The sequence below is a fragment of the Saccostrea echinata genome, unplaced genomic scaffold (assembly GCF_033153115.1).
Source record: "Saccostrea echinata isolate AGI-Se365-2 ecotype Australia unplaced genomic scaffold, CSIRO_AGI_Sech_v1 ptg000054l, whole genome shotgun sequence".
Lineage (NCBI taxonomy): Eukaryota > Metazoa > Mollusca > Bivalvia > Ostreida > Ostreidae > Saccostrea > Saccostrea echinata.
In genome coordinates, this window is record NW_026889803.1 from 56,826,386 (window position 1) to 56,850,645 (window position 24,260).

Here is a 24,260-nt window from a genome sequence, read left to right on the forward strand (position 1 = left end):
GTTTATGTAAGTTTTGGGGTAATCATTTCAAATGGTTAAATGTATTAAATTCGACTAGATTTCAGAGAGTAGGAGTGAAGCAAAGTAAAATATACCGTATGTACGTAACTATGTATCTGAATATAAATCAAAGTAGTGTTAAATCCTGGAATGCGTTACTTTAGATTTGCTAACAAGGGCGGAGGCATTCCGACAACAAAAATTGCGTGGCATTTTCTAAATATTGTCAGGAAATAATAAGTAACAACAAAACTTTATGATAAATGTGATGACTTCAAATTTTCTACCGTCAAATCCCCTAATATATGTAACAATATACCATTATCATAACCATTATCACCTGCATATGGAGTTTGTGTCTCCCAGTTGATTAGGTACAAGAGCACGTTCTACGTACGAACAATATCTAAAATGAGACAAGCTATTGACAAATAAGTTAATGATACAAGAATTTCAACAGTCTCGTTTAAAGTCAACATTTCGCAAATTCTATGATCGATATAATGGCCTTGTTAGCAAAACAATCTATCGTTATGACGAATGTTGACTGACGTTTTTCATACAAATTGTTAGGCTATAATTTTTACTGTTTTTTTAAGGGGATGCTTTCTCCTCCATGGCACCTGATCCCACCTCTGATGCTCGTTGAGGTCCATGTTTGCTTTGTTACCAATCTGTATTGTTCCAATGGACTTTTGAGCCTGATTACTGTACGTTATCTTCATATTTCACTTTAAGGTTTGTTTTTTCCTTTTCATTTCAGTAAACTTAGACTATTAAAGTGTTTTGGTGCTTAAATATGTGATACTGCACTTGATTTTCGATGACTCAAAATTAAGATCTGATGAAATTAACTTTCATCACTCTCAAAACAAGATAAAAAGGTGTCGTAAGGTAACCACACTTGGCATGAGTGATGCAATAATTTAGTGAATATGGATTAATTTTTGTATTTGAAATATTCGCGATCATGGAAGGAGTTGATTCCACAAAATCAGCTGTGATTTTAATGCAAAGACATGAACGTCCGTCTACTGCGAAAAAATACGGTGAACATAACGATCCAAAAACTAATGAATAATGAACACCTGGAGCACCCGCTAATCCATAATGCACATCTGGAGAACAAATGGAAATATGGGAAATAACTTATTCATCAGGAACATTGGGAGCGTTATGTTAAGTGATAGTTATAGTGGTGATATATGTACTTTAGTTTTCAGGAATAGACATTTATGAGATTGTTGTAAAAAAAGATTCATTTTATGTTTTTAATTTCCTACTTTAGTTTCCCATAGGAAAGTTATTTTTCATGCATGGGTTGTATGTTTGGCAAATGAAAGCATCTAATGTTTTCCCTGGATGATAATGCAGCATTTAAGGTGACATTATGGTATATGGGGATTAATTCTACGGATTGTAATTTTCACGTTTTTTTATCGTCTGACACAATCGCTGCTTTGATGAAATCACGGAATTAGTGTAAAAAATAAAATAAAATAAAACTACCTATTATTATTCCCCCGATCCGTGGCAAAATTGATTTAATGAAATAATAGCTTTGACGATAAACTAAGGTCGAATGACTTCCCTGATTGCTACAACGATGAGTGGTATTGTACTACCCACCCCCACCCACCCCTCTCCCCCAATTGTTATAACAAGAAAAATCCGAATTCTGTCACCCAAAATTCTCCTTTTCGAAGGAATATTGACATCATATCGAAAACCATCAGGTGACTGTGTTTAGTCGACGAAATAATATCCCCTATCTAAAGGAAGTCCGAGACTTACATGAATAAATAAAATTAAAAAAAAAAGCTTACTCAAAATTTCTATAAAATTAAGTTACAAGTGCTTGGGGTAGGTAGTTAGCGCGGGTAAACAACATCCACGACCCTTGTGTTTTGATCAAACAACTAGCGTTGGCTTTAAACTGCTATTTAACGATAAATTCAGGTCATTATCTGCAGATTTGAATTTCAGAAAAACATATTTATTAAAATAATTGAAGATGTACAACTCGTAATTATTGAATGACTACGTTATATATACCTACTGGTAGTCTGGACTCAAATCTCCCCCCCCCCACCCCTCCCCCAACCCCCTAAAGCGAAAAAGAATATTACTTTATTTCAAATTTATTCACTGTTTCTTGAATTCGTGGAATAATTCACACCGTGAAGATAGTGAATACTTACACTACAAGTTATTTTCCCCCTACAGTACTGTTCAAGAGGCCAGTGAAAAGACAATTCTAATTACCCATGAACCAGAGATCTTGACCACATAGCTCATTAAAAAATGAAAATCTAATTCAAGAAAGTGGAAAAATTTATATCTATTTGGTATAATTTTAAATCAAACCTTAATAATTATGTATTTCCAACACTCAATATAACATTTAATCTTCAAATCCACAACAGTCATGTATAATACCATTGCATGTTTCTAAAGATATACGAGGGTTGATCAATCCAAAAGTCAACTGCTATAAAAACTTTTAATTGTCGAAAGTTTCAACAAAACGTTCCATAGTAATACGTGTATCTATTCTGATTTTTGTCCTAAAATTTCATTAAGATATTTGCAATACTTAATAAAATACTAAACTTAACACAACCTTTGGTCTAGTCTTTTGCCGTACGGCAAGAATATACCGACATCGTTATGATGTTTCTCTTCAATACTTATCTCGAATATGATGATATATAACATTTACGCAAAAAAGGAATGAATTTAAAAATAACGTTTAGACAAAGTTCAAATAATTTTGATATTTCAACTCAAAACAAGACGGTTTATACCAAAGAAGTAAATAATATGAAAAAGAATCATGTGAGAGGCTAAAAAAGTATATGTGGATGAACTAAAAATGAGTGCCAAAAAGTAACGTCATTACATCGTCGGTAATAGTCTTGCCGTGCGGCGAAAGACAAAACCTAACGCTGTGTTTAACTTAATGTTTTAAAAAAAGTATTTTACATAATCGAATGAAATTTTAAGGCAAAATTCAGAATAATGAGGAATATTTGTTTGTGAAATTGTGTTGATAACATTCTATTAATAAAGATTGTGTTGATAACATTCTATTAATAAAGATTTTATAGCAGTTGTGACGTTACTATTGAATCAACTCTCGTATTTAGTTTCTGTCAATCATTACATTTAAAAAAAAAACAACTATAGACTTCGAAATAATGAATAAGTCTTTGATAAAATTGTATGCAATAAAGTTATCTTTTGACAATAATCAAAATTGGTTCCAACATTTATGCAATGAGATCTTTCTGGGCATGAACAAATACATTAGGATAATGGTTTGTTGTCAAAGTAGAGGGGGGCACAAAAAGCGATCAAAGTTTTACATAGGAATACAAAGGAAAAAATCTTAAAAAATCTTCTTCTCAAGAACAGCAAAGTCATGCACGATTGGTCATATTTATATAGAAGCATCCTCAGGTAGTGTAGATTCAAGTTTGTTCAAGTCATGACCCCCGGTATAGGGTGGGACCATAATGAGTGATCAAAGTTTTACAAAGGTATGGAAACATCCTCAGGTATTGCAGATTCAAATTTATTCAAATCACGAACCCTTGGGTAGGGTTCGGTCACAATAGGGGATCAAAGTTATACATAGAAATATATATAGAAAAAAATCATGAGGAATCTTCCTTCACAATAGAAAATCAAATGTTTATTAAAAAAAATCTTTAAAAATCTTCTAAAGCCTTGATTATTTAACGAAAATGATATATATGCATCTTCAGTTAGTGAACATTCAAGTTTGTTCAAATCCTCCTCCGGGTGGGGAGGGGTGGGGGTGGGGGGTTAGGATGCAACACATATATTTAAACTTTTCAATACTGAACTGATTTTTGTGTTTTCCTAGTCAAGTTTTCAGATGAGCGATAGGGCCCATGGGCCTCTTGTTTGTTTGCAATCTTGTCAATATCATTTCCTGAACAAAACAACAAAGAAATCATTGTTATTCTTTTTTCATGAATAAAACATTTCCAACATAGTAAAATTGTAGATAACCAATCAGAAGATATGCAAATGGAAGAAGCAATTGTCTGCGATGTCAAAAGCTGGGTCTTTAATTTATCACGAGGAAAGGTTGTATAAAGTGTTGGGAAGTTTTAATGCTATTAATTATGGCAAAATTCTGTGATGAAAGAATTTCTAAAAGTTCTTTGAAGTTTTTTTTCAATATCCATATTTGATGAACACCACTTCTAGAATACGTTGTTGCACAATACTGATGAAGTTTCTCCTTCACTGTTGTTAATATTTCTGAGAGGAATAGAGAAAGAGGATAGATGGAACATTTACTGGACCACACATATCTTCATAAGGATTTTTAAAAGGAGTTTTTGAATCCAAGTATGGTAATTGAAATTCAATTTGGTTGCTCGGAATATTGAAAGAAATTTAAAACCGACATGTATGATTTTGAAGAATCTCTAAGGAAAGTAAGAGTATAAATTGGATTACCAGTTGTAGAATTCTTCTAAAATGCAACTGTACTAAGGAGCTTTACGAAGACTCGTTGTTAGGTGGTACCAGTACATATTGATCATGTAACCTTTTTATTTGATTTATTTACTTTTGAATCACTGAGGATCGAAGGATAGATGGTTCGCATTTCAACTGCCACTTGACTGTTAAATACGAGATTTCAATATCCATTCTATACTTTTGCTGAAAAAATGTGAATATTTTCTCCTTCATATTTGACATTTACACAAAGTATTATGAAAATGATTTTTTAACTTGTGCTCTGTTTTAAATATTGAAGATAAGTATTTCTGCCCAAATAGATGGAATTACTGAAATTCACTTTTTATTTGCGAGATCTTTATTACCGCCTATAATTTCGGAAGATCGCCTGTTCGCAAAATTTTCATTTTTATATTTGTATTCTTAAAGATTATATACAGTAATAACCAAAATTCGTGAAAACTGTACTTCCAACACCAGATAACTTCAATGCAAAAATAAAATGGTCTCAAAATTTTAGTGATCTATAGTAACTTATTTTACAATGTATATCAAAACCTGAAAAAAAAAAGTGTTTTGAAAATTTAGAAAACAATGTCGTAAAAAGATATTTATTTTGTTCAACCTAACTATAATATTGCATAGTCAGTAAAGTGGAATTGGGAATTTTGGTTGAAACTGGTTCAGTGGTTTTGGAAATTTTGACAATGTACAAAGTTTACAGACGACGGGTGAAAGACTGGGGGCCGGACACGACCGGAAAAGCTAGAGCTCAAAACCAAAAAAATCTTCAATGCACAGTGTTACGTGAAATAAGAAAGACAAAGATTGCAGATCATATGATAATCTTGTTTTAGAAGTCTCTGTAGCGTCCACTGATATTATGAAAACAGATTTTATTGTTTTCACATGACCTCTCCTTCACAAAAAACAGCCAAATAACTACTTATTTTGCCTAGAATTTAATGTGTATAAGACATGGTGTAGCATGTCCAAATGCAGCAAAATCTTTTCAAATTTTTAAAATACTGAACAAATTAATCTACTGGAAGCCACAGACTTCTGATTTACAAGATTTCCTATATATATATATGTAAGACTCCAAAGTCCGATGGTCTGCGCCAAACCCCGATGGTATGATGTCTGTACGGACGCCAAAGTCCGAAAGTTTTGTTAAGGCTTCCCGAAGCAATGTTAAGGCTTCCCGAAGCTTTAAATGCGTTCAAAACATAACACTGCATTGCAAGGTCGATTTTTATTTTTATTTGTAAGTTATGTACTTAAGTTCTATTTATATAGAGAGTTCTCTAGCCTATATATAAACGTATTTATTACGATATCAAATGACCTCGTTGATCACGTGACGGTCATTTCTACTTTTTTGAAGAGTTTCACATAAATCGCTTCGGCGAAGCTGATTAACACAATTGTTATTAACTTTTTGTCAAATAAATAAACTCGTCACATCCTTGTGAACCCGAAATGTGCTTGGGAAAATATTTCACAAAAAATTCAACTTACCGACAAATTTGAGGGTATTTTCAACTCAATATTGTCATCTGTATTAAAACAAAGCCATCACACATTTTTCCCAAGCAAGATTCAGTTAGAGGGGAAACTCCTCTTACAGATTTTCACAAAAGATCTCAAATAAATCCTTATTAATCACCTGCGCCAGGCTTTTTATACACATATTACGCAGGGGTAATAAGGAAGCATACAAAATATTCTACCTTGACTTAATCAGTGCTACATTATGACGTCATAGTAGGCGAGATGACGTCAATTTTAGAATACAAGTTTTCGTAATATTCGTATTTAGAGATGTAATTTAACTCTAGAAAATGAATAGAAACGTGTAAACATTAACAAAAATAAAATGTTTTTATTTTGTTATGCTGTATCTGTCATTTTGATTAAAATCTACCACCGATGACGTCATATATGTACTTTAAGTAACTTGGGAATTGATCATGTCGTGTAAAGAGAATTTGGCTACGACGGCATGTACAAAGATACGTAAAATGGAGTTTAAAAGCAAACATTCTGAATATTTTGTGAAATTCATATGGAGTTCAGTTACTAAAGCAGGTATGCTAATTTATTTTCATCGATTGTATTCTATTCGAAGACAGTCAGCTATATACGTATCCCGGTCGGCCTTTCCTCTGTCATTTGTGACAAAAATAATGCAGCAGAACAACAATAAGCTGTATATTTCAAAACATAAGATTTGTACAGATGGAAAGTTTCCCTCCTAAAATACTTGGAAAGTGCTGCTAGAATCCCGAGTTAAGCATGGTTTTACGAAAAATCTCGGTTTATATGTATAAAATTCAAAACATCGGGTAAGGTTTCGTGCGAATGTGTGGAATTATTATTTGACTGACGGGACAGTGGGATTCTAGCAGCACTTTTTAGGCAAAATAGATGTTTTCCAACTATATTATTTACTCAAAGAAATTATTACACTTCGGGGTATTGTTGTTCTGTTAGCTTTTTTACTAAGGAACATTTTGCTATTAATAGAAGTCACGTGATGCCGTGGTGGTGGTGCACGTCTTTGCATTAGACACTCTTTTATCTTTATGCAATAGATAATAATAGTTTACATTTATCAGCGGTTTTGGTAAATTATCAAACTTAATTTTTTTTAAAAAGTCTAAATTTCCAGAGAATTGACTTATATGCTTCCTTAACATACCCGCGTATAAATTCAACTTCTATGCACAGGTATAAAAAGGGTAAATGTCAAACGTATAATTTCGTATATGTTTTGAACACGCTGACTTTTAAACAAGATTAATAAAGCAAAGCTATCTAAAATATTCGGGTATATAAGATTTAAAAAAAAAAATGATTAAAACACGTTTATTTTACACTACCTTTCTGACACTTTATATGCCGATTGAAATAAGGTGTAAAGTTTTTGACACTTTCCCCATCATAACAATTCATGTTTGCCGTGACTTGACGTCATTTTCAATTATGACGTCATACATTTGTAGTTTAGAGATGTGAAGGCACAGAGTAAACTGCGATATTCTCTGGGAAGCCTTAACGTACCTTCGCGATGGTTCGTTTCCTATGAGACGCACTGCGCTAAAGTGCGATGGTGTGATACGCCAAAGTCTGATGGTGCGTAGAAACAATCAACGTTTATGACTTCACAATATTCCGACGTCAATCCTTGACGCCGTTGTCCTGCATTCAAATGCTATCAATTCAATATTCGTCCTCGCATACAATTTTACTGATTTTGCTTATTGCTTGCACCCACCAGAGTTAGTCCTCAAACACCACTCTACTGATCAGGGTTAGTCCTTGCACACTACGGGACTGATTATGGGATAGCTCTGCACCAACCTGAGATACTTAGGGTTAGTCCGACTGATTAGGGTTAGTCTCGAACCCACCCAACATATCTAGTTTATAGTTCTTACACACTTTTTTGACCGAGAAGGGTTAGTTTCGCACCTATCCAAGAGATTAGGGTTAGTCCTATTATATCCTATAATATTTATTTTTGTATTTATTTAAGACCTTGGCATGGCGCGGCATCGCAATTCGGCGCGTAGTACTATGACGTCACAAATGTAAATTGTGTTGGCGCCATCGGACTTTGGCGTGTCAAACCAACGGGGTTTGTCGCAGACCATCGGACTTTGGCGTGACCATCGGTCACGTTGGTCCGATGGTCTGCGCCAAACCCCGATGGTTTGACACGCCAAAGTCCGATGGTGCGGAAAAACGATTGACGTTTGTGACGTCATAGTACTACTGCGCCAAACTGCAATGCCGCGCCATGCTAAGGTCTTAAATAAGTATAAATAAATATCATTATGCGAAAACTAACCCTAATCTCTCGGATAGGTGCGAAGCTAACCCTAATCGCTCGAAAAGTGTGTAACAACTATAACCTAGATATCTTGGGTGGGTGCGAGACTAACCCTATTCACTCGACTAGTGTGCGAGGACAAACCCTAAATCTCTCGGGTTAGTGCGAAGCAAGGCCTAACCCTAATCAGTCGAGTGGTGTGCGAGGATTAATCCTAATATCTCTGGTGGGTGCAAGCAATAAGCAAAATCAGTAAAATTGTATGCGAGGATGAATACTGAACTGATGGCTTTTGAATGCAGGACAACGGCGTCAAGGATTGACGTCGGAATATTGTGACGTCATAAAAGTTGATTGTTTCTTGGCACCATCGGAGTTTGGCGTGTCAGACCATCGCACTTTAGCGCAGTGCGTCTCATAGGAAACGAGCCATCGGACTTTGGCGTGACCATCGGACTTTGGCGTTCGTATCGACATCAAACCATCGGGGTTTGTATCGAGCAGACCATAGGGGTTTGGCGAGACCATCGGACTTTGGCGTCACCTCGGACTTTGGAGTCCTACATATATATATATATATATATATATATATATATATATATATATATATATATATATATATATATATATAGTTTTGATTGCTAGTTGAACTGCTGTCAAATCTTTGTGATATTTAATCCATTATCAACAATAACTTTGATCTCCGATTCTTTTGTAGGATCTTCATCGAAACTGTCGTTTGTGGCCGATCTCAGACTAGACCTACAGAGTCTGTCAATAACAACAGCCCCAATAATGATGGTCAAGGTGTTGCTAGTAGTTCGGACACGGTCACTGAAATATATTTTGTTTTCTTTTTATTTATAGCACTTTGTTACTCAATACATTTTTATGAAATATATCAGAACAAAAGACATATTACACAAATAAAAAAAAGGACATAGATAAAATCTAGATTATGATTATTTCAAATGACAGATTTAATTAAATGACAAATTCTTACTTGAACCACTCCAAAGCCATCAGAAGACCTATATTGTGCACTTCAACATCTACGGAAGACAGGACGACCAAAAGGGAAACAATGCTGGCACTAGGGACAGATGGAACTGCCAGAGAGCCCACAGTTGACAGCAGACTGGAAAAATAATGCATGGTCTAATGTTTAATCTATAACTGATGAATATTCTGAATCGACCAGAATAATGTTACAGTATTGTAGGTAAACGTTTGAATTGAGTTATACAAAGGCCTGTATATGATATAAAGAAAAGGAATAATTGAAAATGTCTTATATTTTTAAAAATATTTACCCAATTAACAGAATCTTAGATGCATCGATTGAGATTCCTTCCAATTGTACCATAAACAGGGCAGATAAACAGATGAATATACAACTTCCCATTCGCTCCAAAGTAGCTCCTACAGGAACAAGGAAATTGGATATCCTAGTGTCGACATGTAGGTTAACATCAAGTGTTCTAAGCATTTCCGGTATTCCGATAGCCCTAAAAAGTAAATTACTTAGGATGTATTATAATGATTCGCCTCAATAAAAATATACATGTAACTTTAATTAACGTTTGTTTTTCTTCAAGTGAAATGTCACTTGCAATTTATAAAACGAGGCAAAAAATTGAAAAACAAGTTGATGAAACAAGGATATCAACAGTCTCGTTTAAAGTCATCATTTCGCAAGTTCTATGGTCGATACAATGACCTTGTCAGCAAATAAAATATATCATTAAGTTGAATGCTGACTTACGTTTTTCATACTAATTCAGGCCATTATTTAAACACTGAATTATCTAACGATTTTCCCGTTTACTTGATCATGACAATTAGCACACAGCGGGTGTGCCGGTCGACAGGGGATGCTTACTCCTCCAAGCACCTGATCCCGCCTCTGATGCTTGCACTGCTTCCGATTTGTATTGTTTCAATGGACTTTTGAGCTTGATTACTGTTCGTTATCTCCATATGTCAATAAAGCATAGGATTAAATATGAGTAATAATTTATACGAATTAAATTATACTAAAAGTCTTTATTATATATTTGTTAAATTATACAGGATTTGTGCATCCCTGATATGTACACAGGCACGCGCCCTGTATTACACACCCAGTATCAGCACCCTTTATTTCACCCTTTATCACACCCTTTATTACACCTTTCCGGAACATCTCTGTATTTTTCATTCGGAGTACCTCGGATCTTTTTCTATTGTTTATGAAATTTATTTAAATTGTAAATTTTCATCAGATATTTTATGTTACTCAAAATAATTATTTGTTTAATTTATAATTATTTCATTTCTTATCACTGTATCCATTGCCTTTGGAAAAAATAATGAGAGAGGAAATTCAACAAAAAAGAACATATTCAATTATTTAAAATTAATTAATTTACAGGTTTATATATGATTTTTGACACTCCATATCAACCCTCGACCAATATCAGCCCGTGGCCTTCGGCCCTCGGGCTGATATAGAGTCTCGGGTTGATTTGGGATGCGATACATATTTTGCCATGGATCATTCTCTATTTAACAATTATTTATGACTTGGCAAAATACTTTTCAAGGTATAATTTATCGATAGTCGTCATCATATGAGTACCTTTATGGTAGAATTTGGCTGACAAGAAGATTAGACAGTCTTAGATTATAATATTTTGGGAACACTGTTTCGAATACGACATAAAAACTGATATTGAAATTGAAATTGTAAGATATCCACAGATATCATAGACTTTGAAGTTTACATTTTGTAAAAACGGATAATCACGAAATCAATTAAAAAAAGATTCCCCGACATTTAAAATATTTTTTTAATTCAAACACATGAGCTTCCGTGTGTCTTGTATCATCTTATGTTTGGACACCGGTTTAACTTTAGTTAAGTTGCCGGTAAAAGGCCATTTTCTTTTAGCCATATTCGATTCTTTTGATAAAACATTACCTTATTTTGAGTTTGTAAGAGAAAATTCAAAAATGCTTTATCCTAAAAAAAACTTACGTGCTGGGTGGTCCAAATACGGTTAGCCAAGGCCGAAGACTGGCACTGAAGAAATAGAGAGGGTTTCTCCTGGTTGCTAAGAAATAGGTGACTGGAATAAGGACCAACTGGTGAAATGTTAAGCCAACTACATGGGCTAGAACGAACATACCCATACTGCTGAAAATGTTTTCTATATCATACGCTTTCAAAATGGCTGTCGCTATCAGGCTTGCAACTCCAACAGGGGTCATCCTAAGTTATATAAAAATATATATTTGCAGAAAAATATTTTTCATACATGTAAGTAGGGACAGGATGCAATATATATAGCCCCATGCATATATATAATAAAATTTTATAAAGAAGTATTCGTCTTATCTACGCATATTCTTATTGTATGTTATGGTGTTTGGATCCTGCAATCAAAATTCTTAAAATATTTTGGTAGAGTATATATCTAATATCTATACACATAGCTCTATTTAAAATTAAAACGGAAAAATGGAGGGTCATTTAAATGACTTTTTCCACTGTAATTGCGTCTTACATATAAATAACGTTTTCGGAATTTTTCCTTTCAATAAATCATGGGACCAAATAGTCTTATTCTATCTGACACATTGAAAACTATAATGACGAAAAAGTTTCAAATTCATTATCAATTATGTGACCTTTTGCACTCACTAAATGTCATTTTTCTCGGAATAAAATTTAACAAGCAATAAAATTATTTAAAAATTTTAAGATATATTACTGCATTTCAGTAGAATGCTCAAAGGTTTGTTATATATATTCAGAAAAGAAAATTAAAAGTGGTGGAAAATTATGTAATTTTTTGAATATTACAAAAATACGTGATTTTTAAGCTAAATGAGGGTTTTCTTCTTTTTAGATTTTTCTAGAGGCAACCTTTTTGACAAACAAGTTGATGAAACAGGAATATCAACAGTCTCGTTTACAGAAATCACTTCGCAAGTTTTATGGTCGATACAAGCCTTGTCAGCAAATACAATCTATCATTAAGTCAAATGCTGACTGATGTTTTTCATACTAATTGTTAGGCCATTATTAACACACTGAATTGTCTACGGATTTTTTCCGTTTTTATTCCAAATCATGACAAGGAGCTCTAGCCGGGTGTGACCGGTCGGCAGGGGATGCTCACTCCTCTATGGCACCTGATCCCACCTCTGATGTTTTGGAGGTTCGTGTTTGCTCTGCTCCTGATTTGTATTGTTTGAATGGACTTTTGCAGTTTTTTTCATTTAATTTTTCGACAATAATTGTGAAATAATATCAAATGCTATTATAGACTTCGTAAAAAAGTTCTATTAAACGTTTATCTGGGCTTTATCTGTTATATTTTAAATTAAAATCGACTCAAAGATACTTACAGGAGGGTTAGAGCTCTAGTAATGTTGTGAAAAATATTACACATAAGAATCTTGTAAGAATTTTTCTGAAAACGAGTAAAATCGTAATATTTCTCTTACGATGAAAATTTATCTTAAGATTTTTTTTGTGAAAAAGGGGTACAGGATTTCCAGAACAGGAATCCAAAAAAAAAGAAATCTGCTCAAAAGCTCAGGAACGACCCCCCCCCCCCCTCTCTCTCTATATATAATGAATTATACTCTAACCAACTCTTTTTGCAATTACTAAATTTATTATTTTTCAATGTTTAAAACATTTAGAATCTCGGTATAATAAAAGAAATTTCACAGAATAAAAGTAATAACACTTACCAAATGATCCACTTTAAGAGTTTAATAACGAGGATGGATATGGTTTCGAACAATTCTATGAAAGGTTTCACCCTCTTTCCTAACTTGCTGGCAGTGATACCAAATAACAAGCTAGCAATAATAAGTCCTATATGGAATAAAAGTAGAAATTGAGAATTAATGATAGATGGATGGCTAGTTAAAAGTCATCAGATTTCTTCATTTATGTGCAAATCTTAACATCAAAAGCATTGAGTCTACTTGCAGTGACGTTTAACCTTAAACTAAAAAAATATTAATTTCTACAAACGAATTACATTTAAATTCTACATTCATTTAAAATGTAGCAATAACGTAAACATTTCAAGAGGGCTGGATGATCATGTTCACTTTTAGACTATTCAAACCTCCTAGAAAAGACGAGATCTGTATAAAAATTCAATATTACAGCTAGAACACCTGATTTATTCTTTTTTAAATAATTGTATATGGCTAGAAAATTAATACTAATTTCATAATTTTAGGGGGATCTTTTGGGAAATTTCTTGACCCGCCGCCTACTTTATTCAGCGAAGCGTAATTCGACTTTCATACTGATTTTTAAAGGGTCTTCATTAGAAATACACTTGTGGATTAGGAAACTAGAGTGACCTTTCTGTATGGTTGCACGACCACATAAATAATGTAGGGAATCTTCGAACCCCACATTGTGCCAATGTGAATGTGGTTGGACATTTTAACAATATACGTAGACGTAAGAGTCGTCATGGACATTGATCATACAATGTACCAAATATGCAAGAGTAGATTTCGAGATCGATCACTCTCTGTTATCTTCACCTTTTCAAATGGATGATAAAGTAATACTCAGTATAAAGTAATACTCAGTATAGGGCCTTTTCGTCATCAATGAAGTATGTGATGTTAAGTATAAATGGATGATAAAGTAATACTCAGTATATGGCCTTTTCGTCATCAATGAAGCATGTGATGTTAAGTATAAATGGATGATAAAGTAATACTCAGTATATGGCCTTTTCGTCATCAATGAAGCATGTGATGTTAAGTATAAATGGATGATAAAGTAATACTCAGTATATGGCCTTTTCGTCATCATTGAAGCATGTGATGTTAAGTATAAATGGATGATAAAGTAATACTCAGTATAGGGCCTTTTCGTCATCAATGAAGCATGTGATGTTAAGTATAAATGGATAATAAAGTAATACTCAGTATAGGGCCTTTTCGTCATCAATGAAGCATGTGATGTTAGGTATAAATGAATGAATTGTTTTTACCCAGTATGTTTACTCCTGATGTTGAGGAGACGGATTTTTGTACAACTGTAACCGAACTATTGGTACCGTTCACCATAATCACTTGTGAGACATGGGAATATTTTGTCTGTGTCTGAAAATAAATTAGTTATCATCTTGACTGCAACAAGTATTTAAGGTTCAATGATCAAAACTGGTACAAATTTAAACTGATTTCAAGAAGCTGGATTCGGCAAACACTTAATAACACCTTTAGTGTAGAAAATCTCGAAAGAGTCTTATTACTTTAACTCGATTATGAATTATAATCAAATAAATCTAACCTTTTGGAAACAAGCCGTCACTATATTATCTGGAAAAAAATTCCTGCAAAACATAAAATCGTTAAAATATAGAAGAAATAATAAGTATAACTCGAAGGCGATTGACAATTCAAGTGTTGAACTAAAGAAAAAATGACCTTGTTTCGTACCTGATCATGTCGGCGAACATATCGCTGGTTTCAATATCCGTCTGTATGGAATCACTGTTCTGGGAACTAGGGATCTTCAAATCTTTTCCTTTAAAATATAAAAGAAAATGCTATAAATATTTGATGGTAAAAATACTCTGCGAATCGAAGATTTATTTTTTTAAAAAAAGTATCATAAACAAACAGAAAGATTAAAATTCTAAAATACTGCAATCCTTTTAATAAAGTTTAAAAAGAAATAAAAAGCAATATCAGATGAACGTGTAATTTGAAAGTTATGAAACACACGTGCAAATAATATCATGAAATATAAAGATAACGAAAGTAAACATGTTCAAAAATCCAAATAAGCAATACAAACTAAAAGCATAGCAATCAGAGGTTTGATCAGGTGCCAGAAGGAGTAAGATTCTCTGTCGTCCGGTCATATCGTCCGTTAGCCATTGTGTTGGTAGATCTGTAGTCGGTTCAGTATGGAAATAATGGCCTAACAAAATCTGTATCAAAAAAAAAACGTCTGCCTCATTTGATCTATTGACAGGTTGTATTTGCACACAAGGTCATTGCATGGACCGTAGAGTTTCCGAAATGTTGACGTTTAACGAGATTGTTGATCCCCTTTGAACATCAACATATTTATCAGTAGCCTGCTTTGGTTTAGTGGTCTTAAGCAGAACATGCTCTTGCATGTCAGAGGAAAGGATTTTCTGATCGAAATTCGTTGTCGTCGTTGTCGTAAACTTTTCACATTTTCATCTTCTTCTCAAGAATCACTGGGCCAATTTAGACCAAACTTGCTACAAATTATCCTTGGGTAAAGGGAATTTAAGTTCGTTCAAATCAATGGCCATGCCTTCATCCAAGGGAGGATAATTATGAATTCGTGAAAAATTAGTAGCATCATTTAAAAATCTTCTTCTCAAGAACCACTTTGCTTGAAAAAATGAAGCTTATATGGAAGCATCCTCAGGTAGTTTAGATTCAAGTTTGTTCAAATCATGACCCCAGGGATAGGGTGGGGCCACAATGGGCTATCAAAGTTATGCATAGGAATACATAGGAAAAAAATCTTTAAAAATCTTCTTCTTAGTTAAATTAAAATGGAAACATCATCAGGTAATGTAGATTCAAATTTATTCAAATCATGAGCCCAAGGAGAATAGAGGGACAATAACAGGGGATCATAGTTATACAAAGGAATACAAAGGATACATCAATAATTTTTTTCCTTAAGAACAGCAAAGCCATCATTTGTCATATTAATTTGAAATCATCCTTATGAAGTAAATACTCAAGTTAGTTCAAATCCCCCCCCCCCCAGCCCGAACCACTTTTCAAGACTGAACAGATTTCTGCATTTTCCTAGCCAGAGAGCTCGTGTGAGCGATGTGGCCCCTGGGCCTCTTGTTTAAAGAACATATAAAATTTTTCATTATTTCAATACCTGGCTGAATGCTCAAGAAGACAACTATTGCAATAATGGCTCCTATTGTGTTGGTAATGATGATGTAACCCATAGACAGGGCACTTATCCGCCCATTTGATTTTGGATCCATGGAAGCAGCTCCTTGGAATGTAATACAGATACATGTATAAAGAAAAAGTTTTAGATAGAGATCAGTGGAAGGTGCAAAATTTGATATTCTGTATGATTGTTTTTCTTATCTGTTATAATGGTTTGTTTCTTACCTGTTATGATAATTTATTTCTTACTTGTTATGATAGTTTGTTTCTTACTTGTTATGATAGTTTGTTTCTTACCTGTTATGATAGTTTGTTTCTCACTTGTTATGATAGTTTGTTTCTTACTTGTTATGATAGTTTGTTTCTTACCTGTTATGATAATTTGTTTCTTACTTGTTATGATAGTTTGTTTCTTATCTGTTATGATAATTTATTTCTTACCTGTTATGATAGTTTGTTTCTTACTTGTTATGATAGTTTGTTTCTTACTTGTTATGATAGTTTGTTTCTTACCTGTTATGATAGTTTGTTTCTTACCTGTTATGATAATTTGTTTCTTACTTGTTATGATAGTTTGTTTCTTACTTGTTATGATAGTTTGTTTCTTACCTGTTATGATAGTTTGTTTCTTACTCTTTATGATAGTTTGTTTCTTACCTGTTATGATAGTTTGTTTCTTACTTGTTATGATAGTTTGTTTCTTACCTGTTATGATAATTTCTTTCTTACTTGTTATGATAGTTTGTTTCTTACTTGTTATGATAGTTTGTTTCTTACCTGTTATGATAATTTCTTTCTTACTTTTTATGATAGTTTGTTTCTTACTTGTTATGATACTTTGTTTCTTACCTGTTATGATAGTTTGTTTCTTATTTGTTATGATAGTTTGTTTCTAACTTGTTATGATAGTTTGTTTCTTACTCTTTATGATAGTTTGTTTCTTACTTGTTATGATAGTTTGTTTCTTACCTGTTAAAATAATTTGTTTCTTACCTGTTATGATAATTTGTTTCTTACCTGTTTTGATAGTTTGTTTCTTACTTGTTATGATAGTTTGTTTCTTACTTGTTATGATAGTTTGTTTCTTACCTGTTATGATAATTTGTTTCTTACTTGTTATGAGAGTTTGTTTCTTACCTGTTATGATAGTTTGTTTCTTACTTGTTATGATAGTTTGTTTCTTACTTGTTATGATAGTTTGTTTCTTACTTGTTATGATAGTTTGTTTCTTACCTGTTATGATAGTTTGTTTCTTACTTGTTATGATAGTTTGTTTCTTACCTGTTATGATAGCTTGTTTCTTACTTGTTATGAAAGTTTGTTTCTTACCTGTTATGAGAGTTTGTTTCTTACTTGTTATGATAGTTTGTTTCTTACTTGTTATGATAGTTTGTTTCTTACCTGTTATGATAATTTGTTTCTTACTTGTTATGATAGTTTGTTTCTTACTTGTTATGATACTTTGTTTCTTACCTGTTATGATAGTTTGTTTCTTACTTGTTATGATAGTTTGTTTCTAACTTGTTATGATAGTTTGTTTCTTACTCTTTATGATAGTTTGTTTCTTACTTGTTATGATAGTTTGTTTCTCACCTGTTAAAATAATTTGTTTCTTACCTGTTATGATAATTTGTTTCTTACCTGTTAAAATAATTTGTTTCTTACCTGTTATGATAGTTTGTTTCTTACCTGTTTTGATAGTTTGTTTCTTACTTGTTATGATAGTTTGTTTCTTACTTGTTATGATAGTTTGTTTCTTACTTGTTATGATAGTTAGTTTCTTACTCTTTATGATAGTTTGTTTCTTACTTGTTATGATAGTTTGTTTCTTACTTGTTATGATAGTTTGTTTCTTACTTGTTATGATAGTTTGTTTCTTACCTGTTAAAATAATTTGTTTCTTACCTGTTATGATAATTTGTTTCTTACCTGTTAAAATAATTTGTTTCTTACCTGTTATGATAGTTTGTTTTTTACCTGATATGATAGTTTCTTACCTGTTATGATAGTTTCTTACCTGTTATGATAGTTGACACAACCAGAGGAAGAAGCATCATTTTCAGCATCCGCATATAAATTTCTCCTGGTATACCTTTGTAATAAAAAGCAGGTTCTAGTATGGCCAATGTGTTCTAACTCAATGTACTTTGCCGAGAATATTACCAGCAGAATTCTATGGTGCAGTAGTCATATTACTTACAACGCCAGTAGCTAATAAGAGGGGTATTTTTTTTCAATTCCTGAATCTAAACACTCGTTTTGTTAAAGAAATTACGATTGCTGTTATCCTTTAATTTCTTTGCATTGTGACCTTATATCACATCTGAATCTACTAAATTTGTTAGGAGATTATGCAGCAAATGCCTTGACATTTTGTAGGGTGGATTCAAAAAAAATTTACTGGGGTGTCGGGGTGGGGGGCTCTGCCATTGCTTTGAGTTTTACTTTAGCATGATAAACACTAAATTGAGGGGTAAACCGTACCAGTTTATAAAAACCCTACTGTGAAACAATAACTTACCAATCCAAGTGATAGCATTGTCTGAAGGTTCCACGACTCTCAGACCAAAACCAAAGATAAATCCTAAAGCCACCCCAATCAGCACGCTAATTATGAGACTGTTTCTTCTCAAAAAGGCACACTTAGAATGTTTTCTATTCATCTCACATCTAGGATTGCTTTTCTCATGAATGGTTTCTTCACTGAGAAGCAACTGCCCAGTCGTCTACCAAGTTGAAAAAAGGAAAATATATATGCATATATAAAATGTATATGTATTAAACAGCTGTTAATTGCTGCAGAATACTGTGAAAGGACTTAATTTTGTGGGGTTTAATTTTTGTTGTTTTCGTGGTAAGAACATGTCCTGGCATGAAATATTAAAATTTCGAACTACAGTATCATGTTTGTTCCTCAACTACGAAAATCCCCACAAACCAATATTTTTTTCGTCAAACCACGAAAACTTGACACCTCAAAAATAAGTGATTATACAGATATGCTCTTTGGCTCAAAGTATGTATTGATTTACCTCATTTCCTGATTCATTCTCTGATGCCTCTTGGTGGACAGGGTATTCGATAGTCCGAGAGATACTGGTACCAGGTCTCTACAATTAACATTTACAAATTAATTAGATATATATATATATATATATATATATATATATATATATATATATATATATATATATATATATATATATATATATATATATATATATATATATATATATATATATATATATATATATAGTAATTTCACATAAATCACATTTTGCATCACTGGACTTCCCTGTCCAATTTGCTTGACAATTATATGTTCGGTCATATTAGTCACGTAGATGACTCTTTACTATTGTTTTTGTCCGTGATCATGCTTGATGTCGGCAGTCGGTCCTAAACTTTTTGAAAATTTCGCTTATTTCTCAGAGGAAGGGTCGTACTTATCCAATTTAGGTATACACGAAGGCTGTTCGGAGAGTTCGCGGACTTTCGTCATAACTTTTTTTTACTTATTAATACGATATCCAAATTTGATAGACACGTTTAAGCAATAAATTCTAATGGTATGTATTTAAAGTATCAAATATATCGTGATATATTTCACACTTATTCAAAATTTAAAACTGCTAAAATGGGATCACGGAGCAGGTCAGAATTTAGTAATTCACAAAATATGCATTTCATAATGTCTGTAATCATATCCCTGTAAAATGGAGCAAAAATGAAAAAAAAACAGTCTAGACGTTCATAGTAAGATCATATGCCAAATTGTGGCTTAATAGTTTGGTTTGTTGAAAAGAAATCAATTTCAGAAGATAGCCTGTCCTTTTTGAAAAAAAAGATTACGTCATAGAACGTCACAGATCAGAGACTAGCAACATTTCGTGTTGCACCCAGAAAAACTTAAGGACAAAAAAAAAAAAAAAAAGAAAAGAAAAAAAGAGAAAAGAAAAAAATCTGAAAATGAAAAATCGGTTCAAAAGAATTTATAACGTCATTGCATGGCCGTAGGAACCGGAGGGGGGGGGGGCACGGTGCCTGCATTGAATGAGAGATGGACGCTTCACTGTTGTGGATCTGATAAAAGCAAAATTACACGGTTAAAAAAATGAAAATACTAACAAACTTATGCTACTAAACCATTGTAAGAAAGCTGAATGCAGAGTGATATAGAATTGGTATGGCGCCAGACCATGGGTAAAGCGGAAGTCTTTTTGAGAAACTCCTTGTGTTTTTGACGTTACTGTGCTGTCAAGTGTGCTTCGTGGTAACAAACCACTGCCCCCCCCCCCCCAACTTTTTTCCAAACATAACTTTTTGAAAATGTCCTTTGACCCCCTCTCCCCAACTATTTGAATTAAGGTTTTTTTTTATTGCTTTTTTGTTTTTTTAATCAAATATCGATTTTTGATCTAGCCCCTTAGGAGTGTGGCCAAAACCATCATAATAATGCACTCAAAATTACTAAAAAAAAAAGAAAGATCTAATATGCAATGGGTCCTTCACTAAATCGTAAAATTCATTACCCCTTTGTTCAGGCCCCGTGATTAATTGGGCGAAGGTGTTCATATATTGAAACAAGTATTACATGTATATCGTAGAATGTGTTCTTTATTCCTGAACATCAAGAAGGCAAAATGTTTGCATGGATAAATGAGCATTTAGCCCTCTACCAAAATAGTGAAAATCATGACCTCAGGGATAACTTGGTCATATGTTAAAGATGCAATAGAAAATATTTTTAATGTCGGACACAAGCAGTCAATCTAATTGTTTGATGACCCAGGGTTTGGTAAAGTCGGTCACACACTGAAACTACATTAAACCTAGTGAGTTTTATCCAGAACAAGGTTTGTCTGATTGTAATGCGCAGTTTGCCAATTCACGAAATTAATGCTCACTGGGCAAAAAGATAGTGATAATTTGATCACATTTTGAAAATATATTACATCCTTGAAATTCTTTTTTTAAACATTGACATCTAGAAGGCAAACCGTGGGCATGAAAATATTCAGCAACAAGCAAGATTTTCAAATTCGTGCCCCTGGGGTCCATAAATTAGGCACTATAAAACTTTCAAATGATCACATCAACAGACAAGACTGTACAACATGTACATTTTTTGTCTTAAACTCTGATTTAAGGAACTGATGCCCGCTTCATGATATTAAATATATTTAGCAAAACAAATATACACACATACTTACCATGATCTTATTTGTCCCTTGTCTTGACATGTTGGTTTTTAAAATTTAATGTTAACGCCAAACTTTTGATTTACGCTTCCTTTAATACTGGCCTATTTAAAATAAAATGAAAGTTCTGTCTTAAAGGGTTTTATTACCTTTCAAAATATTCATACATCACAAAGATTACTTTACCTGCTGTTAAAAAATCATCCATTTAAATTTTTTAAAATAAAATAAATATATTTTTGTTATTTCAGCGAGTTAAACATTAAATCTCGCAATATGCAAATTTTAATCGGCGATTTTGCGCGCCATTGCTCTGATATCATGGGTGTGTGGTCAAGCGAGAGGGCGAGAATGCATTTGTTTCAATTATTGCGTTTACTAGACCCTCACCAAACTGGTGATAATATTGACAGTTGGCATGGTCACCAGGTGTAATGTGTTGCATTTGAATACACAAAAATGCACGAATTGAAAGAGGGATGGTGATTTTTCCCATATTCCAAAGGGACTCGTGGCGGAGGAAAATATGGACTATTTTTCGTAAACGTGAAAGGGCTTTAAGGAGGTTCTATCCTGAGCTGTTGGCCAGATTTGTGTCTGGACTTTATTTCTAAAATTCTGCATTATAATTTAGTTCTTACTTACAATAGATTTGGATTCTACAATACCAATCAACCTATATTCAGTTAAAAACCCATGATTTAATTCCACACAAAAAGCATTAAGTGAGGAATTATTTTATGCGACGGAAGGTTTTTTTTGGGAAGAAAATGATCAATTTTTCTCTTTCGAAATATTTACATTATTGTTCAGTTTGGATTTCTTTTTTAATGCAGGTTGCGCACAGAATTAGTGCAGTAAGATATGTTTTGCTGGTCCCTAATAATATATCAAATTATCTACTAGGATAATATAGTATAATAGTATAAATTCTATTATATTCTGACAAATATAGCATAAATATTGTGAAAGTCCAGAAAAAATAGCTCAATATTTTAGATTAAAATTAGCAAACTTTTTAGTAATATCTAAAATATTTACATCATAGACCCCACTTTTAAATTTGTTATCTGAATATATAAGTTAAATTTGATCATTCTGCTTAAATTCAGTAAAATCTTAAGACTTTGAAATTTCATTGCTTGTTAAATTTATGCTAGAAACATTTTGTGTGTGCAGAAAGGCCAATATATTGATTATGCAAAATAATTTGAAACTTTTTCTTAGTCACAATTTTAATGTGTCTACTCAAAATGAAATAAGACTGTATTTGGTCCCAAGATTTATTTGGATAAAAAAAGAAATATTGAAGGAAAAAACTGATTTGCAAGACGCAATTTCAGTGCAAAAGGTCATATTAAATGCATCATAGCGCCAAAAGAAACGCAATGGCTGCCTTTTTCTCGTTTGTTTTATTTTTAATAAAGCTATGTGTGTAGATATTAAAAATGTATAATTAACGAAAAAATTCTTAAGACTTTTGATAGCGGGATCTAACCTCCTTAAAGTCTCTGAATCATGGTTTGTGCTCTGGCCTTTTCTCCAAGCGTCAGACTCGGAGGAATCCTGCCCATTTGGAATATATCGGCTATGCCTGGGCTCAGATTGGTCGCTCTCCTCATCTTCAACGATAATACTGCATCCTTTCGCCAAACACTTTACCATAGACAAGTTTCAATATTCCAATTATCACAACGGTTCTGCCCGCCAAAACTCAAAGGGTCTTCATAGTCACTGACCGACAAATCATAAAATATATAGGAAGGAGGAACATAAAGACACGAACCACTTCTTCGATGTCTTGCATGTGTCAAAGGTAGTTATACAACATGAACATTTGCCAACAAATTTTTTATATGGTAGATTTTTTTATTATTCACGACTTGCGTGACCAGAATGAAAAGAATGTCTGACAAAATATAGCAAATAAAAGGTTTTCAAAGTCAAGCTATTCAAATATAACTAAAAAGAATGTGTGATATTTTCGTAACTAAAATATATTTGTCGTACTTTGGCATTTCTAGTAAAAGCCTTAATTTTACATTTAAATTGTTATTGGGTGGCAGCAATGGTGACCTAAAAATGCGGAAATAATTCTACCTTGTTAAACATGTTGCCAACCAGCATGATTTTGAACATGACTAGAAAAATGCTATTACTAATTAAATATTGAATAATATAGTAACATTAGTCGAACAATTTTGTAAATGTGAATAAGTTTGATTATGAAAATTTCAGCATGTAATTTTGAAAAAAAAAATTTGATACATCAAACTTACAGGACTGAGGACCCACAACTCTCAGGGATGTTGTGAAGAAATTATATTAGAAATGTAGCAAGCTGTCAACCCTCCACCATGACCATGAATACCACTGAATGCATTTACATGAAAATATGCTCCGTCTGTTGATCGAAAATCAATGTCAATAAAGATCTGAATATCATATTATATTGTATTATATTTAACTTAGGCTTTACTTTTATTTTTTTTCTTTTATACATAATCCAAAACTACATGTACATGTAAATGATACTTGTTCTTTGAAGCATGCATAGTATCACATGACCCTCTTCCTAATCAATAGAGATTTTAAATGCAAAGACCCTGAATTTCGAGATTTATATCTCCTGATTTCGACTGTACAAGACTTTAAAACGAACATAATATGTATGTAATCATGAGAAAATGCGTTAAATTAGAAAAAAAAAATTAAAACAGTTGTCTCTATATTCCATCATTGTTTCATCAAATTATACAGAATAAATTTTCAAACTTGGG

At 32.9% G+C, this 24,260-nt stretch overlaps 1 protein-coding gene across 1 annotated transcript; it reads right to left on the minus strand.

Moving 5' to 3' along the window:
- Positions 1-8,986: 8,986 nt before the first annotated feature.
- LOC133205671 (excitatory amino acid transporter-like) lies at positions 8,987-23,083 on the minus strand. Its single transcript, XM_061341519.1, has 14 exons — positions 22,979-23,083; positions 21,493-21,584; positions 19,312-19,389; positions 18,801-19,005; positions 18,297-18,371; positions 16,260-16,382; positions 14,816-14,903; positions 14,667-14,709; positions 14,365-14,476; positions 13,088-13,214; positions 11,361-11,594; positions 9,655-9,849; positions 9,345-9,479; positions 8,987-9,175 (listed from the first exon to the last, which is right to left on the minus strand). Exons 2-14 carry the CDS (start codon positions 21,520-21,522, stop codon positions 8,998-9,000), a joined length of 1,623 nt encoding a protein of 540 aa, XP_061197503.1. The 5' UTR covers positions 21,523-21,584; positions 22,979-23,083; the 3' UTR covers positions 8,987-8,997.
- Between the last annotated feature and the right edge of the window lie 1,177 nt (positions 23,084-24,260).

Coding starts and splice junctions, on each gene's coding strand:
- LOC133205671 (XM_061341519.1), bottom strand. CDS start 21,522: ATGTCAAGACAAGGGACAAATAAGATCATG. Junction 19,006..19,311: donor AGAATGAATCAGGAAATGAG/GTAAATCAATAC, acceptor TCAACTTGGTAG/ACGACTGGGCAGTTGCTTCT. Junction 11,595..13,087: donor CTCTTAAAGTGGATCATTTG/GTAAGTGTTATT, acceptor TATATAACTTAG/GATGACCCCTGTTGGAGTTG.